Raw genomic sequence first — 12,982 nt, forward strand, 5'->3', positions numbered from 1 at the left:
TACGGACAAAATTAATATACAACCACACATTTTGCACAGAAAAGTGAAATTATTAAAAGAAATGAAGAAGAAAAAAAGTCAAGCTCAGTGCATTAATTATGCATTTGGTTGAGGGATACTGCAGTAACTGAATATTATAAATGTTAAACATTATGCTTTTAATGTGCTCTGTGAGTCAAAGATCTGATGACAACAATATAGGTGACGAGAACCAGTTTTGTTTTTTTTAAAAACGCTTTGGACATCTCTTAGCCATGGTGTTAATTTTGTTCGCGCATTCGTGCCCGCGTTTACCCTATATTGAACCACGTGATAAATAGTTCACCCAGCTCCTTCCTTTCCACATCCATTCCTAAGCAGTAGGCAAGCAAGCGGGACAGCTCAACTTTCAAGACCAAGATGCCGGTGAGGATGAATTTTTATAGTTTACATCGTTAGTCAGTAAGTTTGAAGAAAGGTGGACGAACTGTTGACAACACATGGTGGTGCTATCTGGGGATGTGAACGTTGTAATTGAAGAAATCTTTTGGTGATCATGCACATGGTAGACCGGTGTCCGCGTCCTTCATTTTGTCCGCCATTATTCGAAAGCATACAATTTAAAATTTTCGAACCCCCTTCCATCGATTTTCCCTTTACTCTTCATTTGGGTATATAAATGTGATGATGAGCACAGTGTGTAGATCTTTATTTTGACGTTTAAGTCGGTGAATGAGATCATGTTCATGTGGTTTGCCATTCATTTCGTTGTGGACCACGTTGTTCTCGCACCGTGGTATAAAGGGCTGAGCTCTGATTTGAGGTCACTCAGATTCACCTTTGAACTGTGAAAGAAAACGGGCTGTGTGACTTAAATCGATAGAATTAAATTGGCTTGAATACAATGAAAAAAAAAAGAAAAAGAAAAAAAGTTGAACCCTCGTTTAACTCTCGGTTACCAAGCTGAGTAGCCTACGAACTATTCAGTAATCAATTTGTGTAAAAGCACGCGAGGAAGAATGCGGTCAGTCATGATCCAGTATTTTACTGTTCGAGTTATTCCGTTTAAACTCAAGAGATTGGACCGTTTGCATCTTTTAATGTACCACAGACAATGTACCACAGACAACTTAAGTATGATGTGAGTGGAAAAAAAACAAACAAAACAAAAAAACAAAAAAAAACATACCTAAAAGTACCAGGGAGTTGTATACCTGTAGATTAAAAAAAAAAAAAAATCTTTTTAAAGACATTTCTTAAGACCATGACAAAAATGTGGTTGAGTTCACAGCAACAAACTAGAAATGTTTGAATTGAAAACTCAAATCTTTTAAATCATTGGCTTTAAGAACAAAGAACTAAATTAATTTTTTTTTGTTTCAGTTACCCCAAGGTTTCTATCCAGGTCGTCAGGGTGGACGTTATGATAGAATAGACAATCAGGATCCTAACTCGGAACAGTTCTGCAAACTTTTCATTGGGGGCCTGAGCTATGAGACCGACGAGAAGAGTCTTAGGAGCCACTTTGAACAGTATGGAGAGATTGTGGACTGCATCGTCATGAAAGACGCACAGACGAAAAGGTAAGTTGAATTTTAAATTAGGATAAATTTACTGTGTATTTCTCTTTATTCTGCACAAAATTGGGAATTTTTCAATTAAAGACTGACTTCTAACATATCTGCATTGAAGTTGAGTCACCGATGTTGAACATACCCTAAAAATATTTGAAAGGTGTAACCATCCTGTCATTCAGTCATACTACACACACACACACAAACGCGCCATCTTTCTTGAATTTTACAACAGACTGCTCTTGTTTCTGTAGGTTCTTTTACATGAACTTATAACTATAAGTGTGTGCAGCACACTGAACCAGGATTGCCCAATTGTTCAAATTCCAGTGTAGGAGAAAATTCTGAAAAGTAGGTTTCAGCCCTGTACCCTCAGATTCCCTTGCATCCTAATTGACTACATGTTACCCCAAGGTCCACACTCCACTACTACCATGTGAATTGAAAATGTAAAAGAATGAATGTTTTTAAAAAAAAAAAAGTCTGATCAGATTTTTCGGAACAGTTCTCAATCTAGCAAGTTCATTCAAGTGGCATGATCTGGGACTTCAAGATGCCTTTCATCTGGGTTTGACACACTAGATATATTATTGCCTTTGGTGCTTTGATCTATTCAGTCCTGGGGGAGTTGACAGCCACAGCAGGCTTACCTGACATTTTGATGTGGTGAAAATTGACAGTATTCTGAAATCAAGTGGCGTTTCCTTCCATTTGACATGTTGACAAGTCAGAAATACTGTAGAAGTGTGTTCCCTTTGCTTGTCATTAATGTGTATGTGGGAACACAGAAGCCATTTTTGTTCCTATTGATTGTGGTTAATGCATACATGGGAATATAAAACCGTTTTTGATGAAACGAATTCGAACCCCTTGCACTGCTTGGGTGCAGGGAAAACAGTAAAAGATAAGAGGGCGCTAGCCAGCGAGACAAAGGTGAGGTTACCTACTTCCGGGAGGTTATCGGCCGAAGTTTCATTTTTTTCCGCATAGGCGGATAGTAGTTTGCACAGGCAGGAATGTCAGACCCCTGCCGGAGTCTGCACTAGTTGGGTCACGGTAAGTTTGTTATTTAAACGTAATTTTAGATAGAAAATTTCCTTTTTAAAAAGTGTAGTTCATTTTGAAGTCAGTAGTGTTGAATGTGGTTTTCTGCTGGTCACAGGTCCAGGGGCTTTGGGTTCATCACCTACAAGAAAGCGGAACAGCTGGATGAGGCTCAGAAGGGCAGACCACACAAACTAGATGGCAGGGAGGTAGAGACAAAGAGAGCCATGCCCAGAGATGTGAGTGTCATCAAAAAAAAAAATTGGTGGTTTTTATTATTAAAAAAAGAAAGAAAAAAAAGAGTACAAAATGTAAAATGGAGAGTGTCGGTGATTGGAGAAAGAAAAAACATAATATTGGGGGGTGTGTGAGAGGCGGGACAGGGGAGGTGGGATTAGGATAAAAAAGATTATCAATAATCAAATATTGTATGCACTACTTCTGTAGATTATTATTTGAAAAGAGGTTCATGTGGGGACCTAGAATAAACAACCAACTGGACTATTCAACACATAACTAGCACTTTAATAACAGTGAAACGAGGTTTGTGATTACAAATTTCCAATGATCAGAGTACATTCAGTTATTACACTTTTAGTTAACTTTTGAAATGGATTCCTTGACTTGCGTTATTTTGTAATTACTGAATCTTAATTGTAGTAAAATTTCCTTTTCTGCTAATTTCTTGAAAAAATGTAATCTGTCATTGGTTATTGTCATGTCTACTGCAAGCACATGTTTGACAGAACCTATATGTGGTGAAAATTATAATTATGTTTTTATTGAATGAATTGTAAATTCTTGAAATGGACTGTTACGTATCCCTAATTTACTTGGGTATAAAACTATAATTGTATCAGTTTTGAAATTTTGGAACAGTACAATCAGGAAAATGGACTGGTTTGTAGCTCTGATTTACTTGGTTATAAAATAAATTTTATCAGCTTTGAAAATTTGAAATAGTACTGCTTCAAATCACCAGTTAATTAACATAGTGATACTGTAAATCTGTAATAGCTGTATTTTGCTCTTAAAACATATTACTGTACTGCTTTAACTGGAGTTGTACAGAATACTTATTTCAAAGAGATTGTCATGTATCATCAGTGATACTTTCTTCAGTGTGTATTACATGGATGGAATGTTTATCAAAATATTGCAGTATTGATAATTTTCCTCACGGTTTTTCAGGATCCCTCAAACCAGCAGTCAGTTAAAAAGATGTTTGTGGGGGGTTTGAAAGATGATACCACTGATGAGATGATCCGGGAGACTTTTGCGGGCAAGATTGAAAAGCTTGATGTGATCAAGGACAAGAACACTGGCAAATCAAGAGGATTCTGCTTTGTTACCTTTGATGATGCTGATACTGTCGACAAATATGTTTGTAAGTAGCTTTATTATCCAAATTTGTTTCTTTTAACAGTTGTGTGCATGCACGTGATGCAATGTATCCATTATATAGAGCACCAAGAGCACAATGTAAATTCATGTTAGGAAAAATAAGACCCAGAGCCAGAACTTCATTGTGAATTGATCATGAACAAGGTTTTATACTAATTGTCTTCGTGGGTTTGAGTTCTGCTGTATTTTGATTTTACAGATTTTTTTAAAATTAAAAAAACTTTTTTTTTATATATAAACATGTTTTGTCAGATGGGTGGAAATGTTGGATAGTCTGATGGAAGAGCATTTTATTTGTGTGGGGTTTTGGTGGGTTGATTTGAGGAAAACTGTTTATTTGCATATCGTATAAGCTTTGTTCTGGGAGAAAATAAAATTGTTTTAAGATTACCAGGACTAAAATACATGATTGAAAAGACATTAAAACCTGAAATATTATGTTCTATGAAATGCTGTCACTAATCTCCAGGTGTTAATTTTCTTTCATAGCATTCTGCAAGTATTGCAAATGAAAGGCAAAGGACATTTATTGGTGCAATTGAGGTCAGCAGATTATGGTACAGTAGCTGTTGTGGTCTTGCTTTCCTGAAGAAAAACATACATTTGTATTGTTTCAGTGAAGAGGTTTTTCCAGCTGAACGGCAGGACAGTTGAAGTGAAGAAAGCAGTTTCCAGAGAGGAGGCATTGGGATTTTATGGTAAGTCACGGAAAGTTTTTTTTGGGGGGGTGGGGTGGGGGGGATGCTACAGTGTTTTTGGAGCTTCTGTTGAAACCATATTAGATGTGCAATTTGTTTATTTTTGTGCGTTAATGTGTGTGTTTCCTTGGTTGGGAAGATGAAATTGTAAAGGTGCTGGCAAATTGCCCCTTATTTCTTATGTGCTGCAGTAAGTTTGGAGAGTGAACCTATTTCCGGTGGTCCATTCTACCAGGAAGCAGAGTTGTTTACCATTGTGGTTTACAAAACCAAAACACATGCATTTGCTGTCTTTACCAGAATTTGTGAGCTCTTGGATTTCAACTTGAGCTAACATTTCATGTCAAAATGAGTTTTACCCAACTTCATTGTTAGGGTCTTTGTTGAGGCTAAGGCTGTTCATGTTTTCTTATACATGCAGAGAATGTGCATGTATGTGCTCTTTTGGCCTAACTAATCTTTTGTTTTTTTCGTTTTTGTTTTAGGTCCAGGCCGTGGTGGATTTGGTAAGTACTGTGAAAGTGAAAACCAAGTTTGCATACACTCAGAAATAGATTCAGGCGGTTTTCAGTGAATGATGCAAAGGGTGCCCAGTAAAAATCGTGTTTGAACAGACTGCAGCATGGTCAGTATATGTAGGTTAACAGGGAGTTACCCGAGTGTATAGTGGAACTCCCTTTATCAGCAAAAGTTTATATGTGTATCTGTTGTGTATCTCATATTCATCAGCCAACTCAGGATTTTTTTTTTTTTTGGTTTGGCAGCAGATGCTTGTTTTTTGGGTTTTTTTTAATTTCTGTACTCACTATTGAGAACACTGATAGTTTAGAAAACTCTATAAATACTTGAAACAATGATAACAAAAGGATATAATGCCTGATATTTGTAAATTGCAGCTAAATGACAATAATATTGAACGCTTAAAATAATGACTGGAGCATTGAGGATCAAAATGTAGGGGTGTGCAGTGTGTGATTTGTAGTGTTGGTTGCAGGACCTGGTGACTTCCCTTGTGGACCAGGGTACAACATGGGCGGAGGTGGAGGATTCGGCTACCGCCCAGGACCCAGCCGAGGTGTGAAGCCTTTGATTGGTGTTGATGCAGGAAGCATAGTGTTATTAAAAATAACATGGAACTTTTTGTAGGTAGAAGTAACTATATAAAAGTTTATTTTTCCCTCATGGGTGTGTGGTGGGTATAAAGTGTCTGCACTCTGACCTTTTCAGTGTTACGGTAGTTTGTGATCAGATGTGTCCTGGCATATAATTTCAGTATTGTACTTCCCAACCTGGGAGTATTTGACCGAGCTATGTCAGTGTCAGTCCATTCTTGGAATATTCAGTTTGGCATATAAGGTTAAGAAAAAACCAAAAAGGTTAAGAAAAAAACAAAACCAAGTAGTAAATATGTTCAGATTATATGGCCTGGCTTTTTTAAGGTTGGTGTGTGAACTGGTATGTGAGGTTGATGTAAATCAATTTTGGAGTAATTGTGTTGCATGGCATGCAGGGTTAATATTAAGGTAATTGTGAGGTTTATGTAAATCAATTTTGGGAGTAATTGTGTGTGGCATGGCTTGTAAGGTTAATATTAAGGGCATTGTGAATTTGTTCTTGGGAGTATGTGACTTGGTTTTTATACAAGGTCTATGTAAATATTATCTTGGTATGTCACCTGGTTTATAATGAAAAGTCAGTGTGAATCTGATGGAATATGTGATCTAGTTTATTAGGTCAATGTAAATCTAAACTTGCAGTATGTGACCCGATTCATAAGGAAGTGCAAATCTGTTCTCAGAGTATGTGACATGGGTAATGACAATGTATATCCATTCTTACAGTATGTAGTCATTCTGACCGTCTCGGCAGTTACAAGTTGAACTGCTGTCAAGATAACACTGGTCTTTAGGAACTTGGAAATGGTGGTTTGAGCATGTCTGGCAGGTATTTATTTCAGCTTTCATTCTGAGAATTCCTTAGTTGTGTTATACTTCTATAAGTATGGGTCATGCCTTTGGCATCTTGATATGCAACACATTTTGTGAATCATCGACTTGATTATCACCAGAAATTTTACATTGGATTGGTTTTGGGACATGCTAGAAGTGTATTCATTCTTGTCTCAGTGTGCTCATTTGTTTTTTTGTTTACTTGCAGGAGGTTACGGTGGTAACTATGGAAACCACGGCTATGGTAACCAAGGATGGAATCAGAACTACCCAGACTACGGTTATGGCAACCAAGGTACGGCTGGATACATTTTATTCCAGTGAAAAGTGTGTGTGTTGGCAGGTGTGCATCTTGTTTGAAGTTTAATAAGATTGTGTTGAGTGGGTCCATTTTCTTTGGTTGGAAAGAGGGGTTACCATTTCACATTGTAAACCAATCATCAGAATGGCTAGCTTTTGGGGCTAGCAGAAGTTATTGCAAAGTATAATTAAGATATGTTGCAGGAAATGTCCGTCTGTGATTTAAATGAATTCCTCAAAAATTGGAATGAGAATTTACATTGTGAATTCCTCCTGTTGCATGTATCTTAGAAAAAATTTTTTTGCTGGAACCATGGTGTCATTCTTTACCTTTCTGGTTGCCTGCCAGTTCAAAGGTTAGACTGAATGGATTTCCTTTTACAGTTTTCTTCTGTGGGGATGTGTGAGGGGCATGTTGGCAAATTTGGTTTTGTGTGCCCATTATGGTGCTAGAAGTGTAATTATGTTCAGGTTAGTTTCAACCCTGGGGAGTTTACAGCCTCGGCAGACTGCCACATTGATGTAGAAAAAACCGAAAATTTCCTTCCAGATTTGGACATGTGGAAATTCTGTAAACGTTTGTTCCCGTTCTTTGTAGTTGTGTATAAGCATGTAAATGTAAAGTTTGACCATTGAGATTGTGACGCCAGTTTATGTATTTATCTATTATTTTTTAATTTATTATTTTTAAGAATTTTTTTTTTATTTAAAAAAAAAAAAAATTTTTTTTACTTTATTTTATTTTATTAATTAAATGATTATTCTGAAGGCCTGACTAAGCGCGTTGGGTTACACTGCTGGTCAGGCATCTACGTGGCAGATGTGGTGTAACGTATATATGGATTTGACCGAACGCAGTGTCTCCTGAGCTACTGATACAGAACAGTGCCTGGGCGCAGGGTTCAGTGAATTAATGTTTGTCTTGTTTGTCCCGACAGGAGGCTGGGGAGGACAGAACTACAACTACGGTGGCCCCGGACCCATGAAAGGAGGTAAGTAAATACCTTTCAGCAACCAATCAACCATTACTCTTTATGCGGTCTGGCAAAATAGCCTTGAAGACTGCCTGTGTAGTGACAATAACTTAATTTCTTTTGGTACTAATTGTTTAGAGATTATGCAGGCTGGCTAAATGTCTTGAAGACTGTAGTGACAATAACCTGATTTTTATTTTTATACTCCTTGTTTAGAGATTCATCAGAATCGAAGTATTTCAGCCCTTTTTGGCCCTTTCTGGTGTGGTTGGTTTGGCTTTATAAATGGAATCTTGAGTGAGATAAAAAAAAAACAAAAAAACATGCAGATACCCATGCCATTGGCAGTTCCTGGACCTGAAATGTGAATATATGCAATTAAACAGATTTCTCACTCTCGGCTCTTCATTAATGTTTTAGTCCTGTGCTAAGTTTTGTTGCCATGTTAAACATCCAGGGTTCAAGCCTGCTTCTGCACTTTCCAAAAATTTTTAAAAAATTTAAATGATTAAAAAAAAAAAAACCCACGTTTTTTTGTTTTTTTTTTTAGAGCTGTGACAGAATTGGTTGGGGAGTTAAGACTTCTGATCCAGTCTTTAACTGTGATCAGGGGTTGAGGCCAGGTTTTGCCATGGCTGTCCTTGGTAAAGGCGCTTTGATTTTCCTCTGAGCTGTGAATGGGTACCTGATATTGGTTTGGGGGAAGGTGAATATGAATTCATTGCCCTTATGGCTGTAAAAGGTTATGGGACCTTTAACCTGTATAAACGTTGACAAAAAGGAATTGCACTTTTGGTTCATGCTACACTGATCTGAGTTCTCAGGGTTTTGCTGTGAAAAGAAATCTTCCTGTCTTGCAGTGAAAGAGTAAGTTCTGTGATTGTTGTGAAGAAATCTGCGCTCTTTTGAATGCAACTTTTTCCCGTGCAGGTTACGGGGGTGGGAGCAACTACCGCCGCTAAGAACCAGCCACGTCCACCGTGGATACTGGGACTCTCTTCAGGGTAGGTGTCATTAATTTGCTTGGCATCAGATTAATTCACCCCATGAAGATAATGTCCCACACAAGTACCATTTTTCCATTGAGTTCTGAATGGGTGCTACACCTGAGTGGTAAAGCATTGGACTTTCAATCTGAGAGTCCCTGGTTTGAATCCTTGTCAAGGTGCCTGGTGAGTAAAGGGTGCAGATTTTTCTCATCTCCCAGGTCAAGATATGCAGACCTGCAAGTGCTTGAACCCACATCATATGTATACACATGAAATTTACATGTTAAAGATCCCGTAATCCGTGTCGGCGTTCAGTGGGCTATGGAAACCAGAACATACTTGGCATGTCCCACTTTAGTACCATTTTTGATTTGAGATGTGTCCCACACAAGTACCATTTTTAATTCAGTTCTTTTTCTCCTGATATTTGATCACACCTGTAATTTGTGGTTGCAGTATACAGGCCAGAGATTTTTTACTTCCCCCCCTCCATGAGACCTTGACTCTTGAGGGGGATTAAAGATGCCGACCTGCATCTTTTTGGAAGTTCCCTGGTACTTTGTCTTGTTTTTTTTTTTCCTAATTTGTGTTGGCTTTTAAAAAATATATTACGATGTTTTGCTTCATCCACTATACTCAATCTGCAGAAGCATGCTCTGTTTATGACTATACTTAGTCCAAATTTCTTTTCAGATAGTTTTTTTTTCCTCCCAGATTGTATAGGAGATGTTGAGTTTTTATGGATTATTTAGTGTTTAAGCCATGATACGGCCCTTTGTGGTTTGTTGGGCTGTTTTGGACAATAGCAAATACACATGTCCTTTCTTGGAATGTACAGACTTGTCAGCATCCAGTTCAGTTTCATATTTGTCTGAATGTTTTGCACAAGTTATGATTAGCAGTGTCTTTATGATTAGCAATGTTTTTTGCTTGGTTTGCAGGCAGGCTATGAATGGAAACTGATGGGCATTGGCGTGACGTGAAATCAGTACAACAGACAAAAAGAAAAATACAAACATTCCTCTGCCTACGAGCTCTGAGAAATGGACCAGAAAACTGTGCTGCTTGAAAAAAAAAACACAAAACAAAAAGACAACTCCTGCTTGCATACATACAGGCACTTCCCATGTAGACACACATTCACCTCACTATTTTACTATGTCACAACATGGTTTTACCACAAAAAAAAGGTGCCATTTGCATTTTCAATGAAGATAAACACACAAGAAAACATCATCGAAAAGAGTAAAAAAACAAAACAAAACCAAAGCTGACTGCAATGGCCGACCAGGGAGGGATGAAGAAACACACACACACATGGAACAACCACAAGAAGGGTAAAGTTGTTCTGATCAAACCTACTGCTCTATTGCTACTACCTCAACTCGCGACCCATCTGTGCCATGTGTGGCGCCACGTCAATGTGCACACGCCAATCAACGCAATCTGTGGGCAGCAAGGCGAACTGCTTTTGACGTTCAGGGACCTCGTGAGAATGTATGTGCGCCCCTATTGGCGCATTCGGAGGGGCGAAGCGGCATGTTTAAAAAACTACAAAAAAAAAAATCATTGCCATGTTTGTCATTCATCATTTAGGGTTTTTTCAAAATTTTCCTGCAAAAAGGTGGCTTTTTTCTCTCCATTTTTTTTTTTTTTTTTTCACATTGAGGACAATCATGTATGTTTGGCAGGCAAAAGGTTTTGTTGCTTACGTTGGGTTGTTTTAGCAGATAGGAAAATTAAACCAGAAAGACTTTGAGGGTGGTTAAGTGGGTTTCGTTGACTCTGGCACGAGGAAATGGTGGCAGTTGCTGGCTGCTCTAGTTTCAATACTCTGTTTTCGGTCTGAGAGATGATCTTAACCACTTCCAAACATCACAGACAAGCACTGAGTTAAAAGATCTTGCCTTTAGCTTGATCATATTGAAACTTGAACCTTTATAATTTATTGAAAGCTGGACAATGGCTTTGGTCCTGGACATAGCTGTTGCATCCAAGTACTTAGTATTGCAGTTGGGTCGCTTTTTTTTTCTTTTTTTTTTTCTTTGCTCACTAACACTGTTTTTGTTTGTAGCATTGTTTTACAGACATGGGCTTGTACTGTACCATCTTTCATTTGCTATGGCAGGAAGTGGATTGTTTGCATTGTAAACAATTTAGTTGGTGGTCCCTCATCCCAGACAGCAAGCACATTGCCTTTTGCCTGTCTTATGAGTTCTTGATCTCAAGAACCAGCTCATCATCATTGGACTTTTTTTTTTTTTTTTTAATCATCAACAAATGCTCATTTTAATGAAACAACTTCTAGGGACCTCAGTTCAAGTTTTTCTCTTTTTTTAATGTATAAATCAATGGAACATTTGATTTACAAAAAGAAAGTTTTTCCAATCGGGTTTAAACAACCGTGCTCTGTTCTTTCACATCTATATCTTCCCCGAAACATGTCTTTCAGCTTCAATGGGTGTGTCATTGCTGAACCCATGAAGACTGCACACAAACGAAGATGAAGTACATCAGCTGTGGAAAAAGACCCCTGCAGAAGACCCCAGGAAGCACAGAGGCCAGTTTTTCCATGTCACAACACACACTGCCAGCACAGAGGAGACGGTGCAGTATTATTTGCAGTGTGTACTGTGGTGCTTTTGAAGTCCTGGCCTCTTGGGGTTTGCTGTAGTGCTGCTTTTTCTTGTTTTGTTTTTGATGTGGAACTGTTTGACCACACCATGAAACAACTACAGACGTCAATGTGCATTTTAAAGTTGAAATTTCATGCAGGTCAGCCTTTTTGGGTAGGGCAAGAGGGGAGGTAGTGCAGAGCAAATCTGGGGGTTGGGGAGGGGAGGGAAAGGGGGCATGTCAACGACGGATGGGGTGTGGGAAGGGGGGGAGGCCTTTAGCCAATGAACACAGGCGACTAGCAGCATCAGTACAGGTTGGTTTCCGTATCTCAGGCAGCAGGTGGGACTGGCTGTGATTTCACAGCTAGTGTTGGCTAGATAATAGTTCAGTTAAAAACAAGCAAGGCAGCTAGCTAGCTATGGCAGCTAGTGGTATCACAAAGTCTTGAGTGGCTTGGTTTGACTGAACTGGGAGATGAAGATGCTGTAACCTGAAATCTGAAACGGTACCTTCAGCAGTTCACTGCACATGATCCATAATTTGAAAAAACCCACCTTTCACACTTTTACTATCCAGACCGACCTCAAATGGTATAGAACTGGTGTGCAGCCAGGTATGCAAGTATTCAGCTGAATGTCTTGTGAAGCGTCATATCTGATAGCCTGTGAAACCTCCACCTATCACAAGCTGGCTTGCAACTCCTATTTGTGTGGAAATTGTCCTTTGGGGGTTGTAAATTTCCTTTGTGTTGGAACAAAATGTTGGTCTGTTGGTTTGAAAGTTACAGCATCTTCCTTTTGCCCAATTTTCAGTTTATCAAATATGTCACCAATAACTCAGCGCCTCTTTGAAGAAGTCTCTGACATGAAAACTTTTTTGTCAGTGTTTAGATAACCTAGTTCCATAGTTATTGTGTATGTGACCTTTTTTTTTCTCTTGTCAAGTATTGTCTTCTAGATGGGGTGAAATGATTTGTTCTGAAACATGTGAGTAACTGGACACAATTTTATGGAAAGCTTTATTATGCATGGTCTTTTAGAATTTTTGTTTTTGTTGGACTGAAATGTCAACTTGCATGTTTTTTGTGTGACTGAGTTTATATTCTGCAAGTGGAAATTTTTAATCTTATAGTGAATCAATAAACTTATGCACCTCTTAATAAGAGGAATGCTAGAAGTGTGTCAAATTCATGGATTGATTTTATATTACTAAATTAAATTAATAAAGACCCTTTTCGGATGAAATTTAAGATTAAACATAGAAGTTGCAGGCAACAGTATACTTGTGTAAATACTACATTCTTGTTGCATTTTTTTTTCTTGGAGTGCCGTTTTCTCCCCCTCCCCTTCATTTGCTGATTTATAAATGTTTTATATTTTATTTGTTGTCGTTTGCTCTTTGTTTACATGGATTGCCAGTGTTTTTATTACTGGCTCCCCCCCCTGCCCCCCC

General features: G+C 38.3%; 1 protein-coding gene across 1 annotated transcript; it reads left to right on the plus strand.

Moving 5' to 3' along the window:
- Window positions 1-308: 308 nt before the first annotated feature.
- Window positions 309-10,007, plus strand: LOC143276736 (heterogeneous nuclear ribonucleoprotein A1-like 3). The gene is made up of 11 exons (XM_076581399.1): window positions 309-405; window positions 1,363-1,562; window positions 2,716-2,836; window positions 3,789-3,984; window positions 4,619-4,699; window positions 5,185-5,205; window positions 5,694-5,774; window positions 6,857-6,943; window positions 7,887-7,940; window positions 8,853-8,926; window positions 9,853-10,007. Exons 1-10 carry the CDS (start codon window positions 400-402, stop codon window positions 8,882-8,884), a joined length of 879 nt encoding a protein of 292 aa, XP_076437514.1. The 5' UTR covers window positions 309-399; the 3' UTR covers window positions 8,885-8,926; window positions 9,853-10,007.
- Window positions 10,008-12,982: the final 2,975 nt, after the last annotated feature.

Source organism: Babylonia areolata, chromosome 32, assembly GCF_041734735.1.
Source record: "Babylonia areolata isolate BAREFJ2019XMU chromosome 32, ASM4173473v1, whole genome shotgun sequence".
NCBI classification, from domain to species: domain Eukaryota; kingdom Metazoa; phylum Mollusca; class Gastropoda; order Neogastropoda; family Buccinidae; genus Babylonia; species Babylonia areolata.

What these genes read in the sequence shown, in the direction of transcription:
- LOC143276736 (XM_076581399.1), top strand. An exon ending in TACTGTCGACAAATATGTTT is followed by an intron (nt 3,985 to 4,618) that starts GTAAGTAGCTTT and finishes GTATTGTTTCAG; the next exon opens with TGAAGAGGTTTTTCCAGCTG. An exon ending in TCCAGGCCGTGGTGGATTTG is followed by an intron (nt 5,206 to 5,693) that starts GTAAGTACTGTG and finishes TGTTGGTTGCAG; the next exon opens with GACCTGGTGACTTCCCTTGT.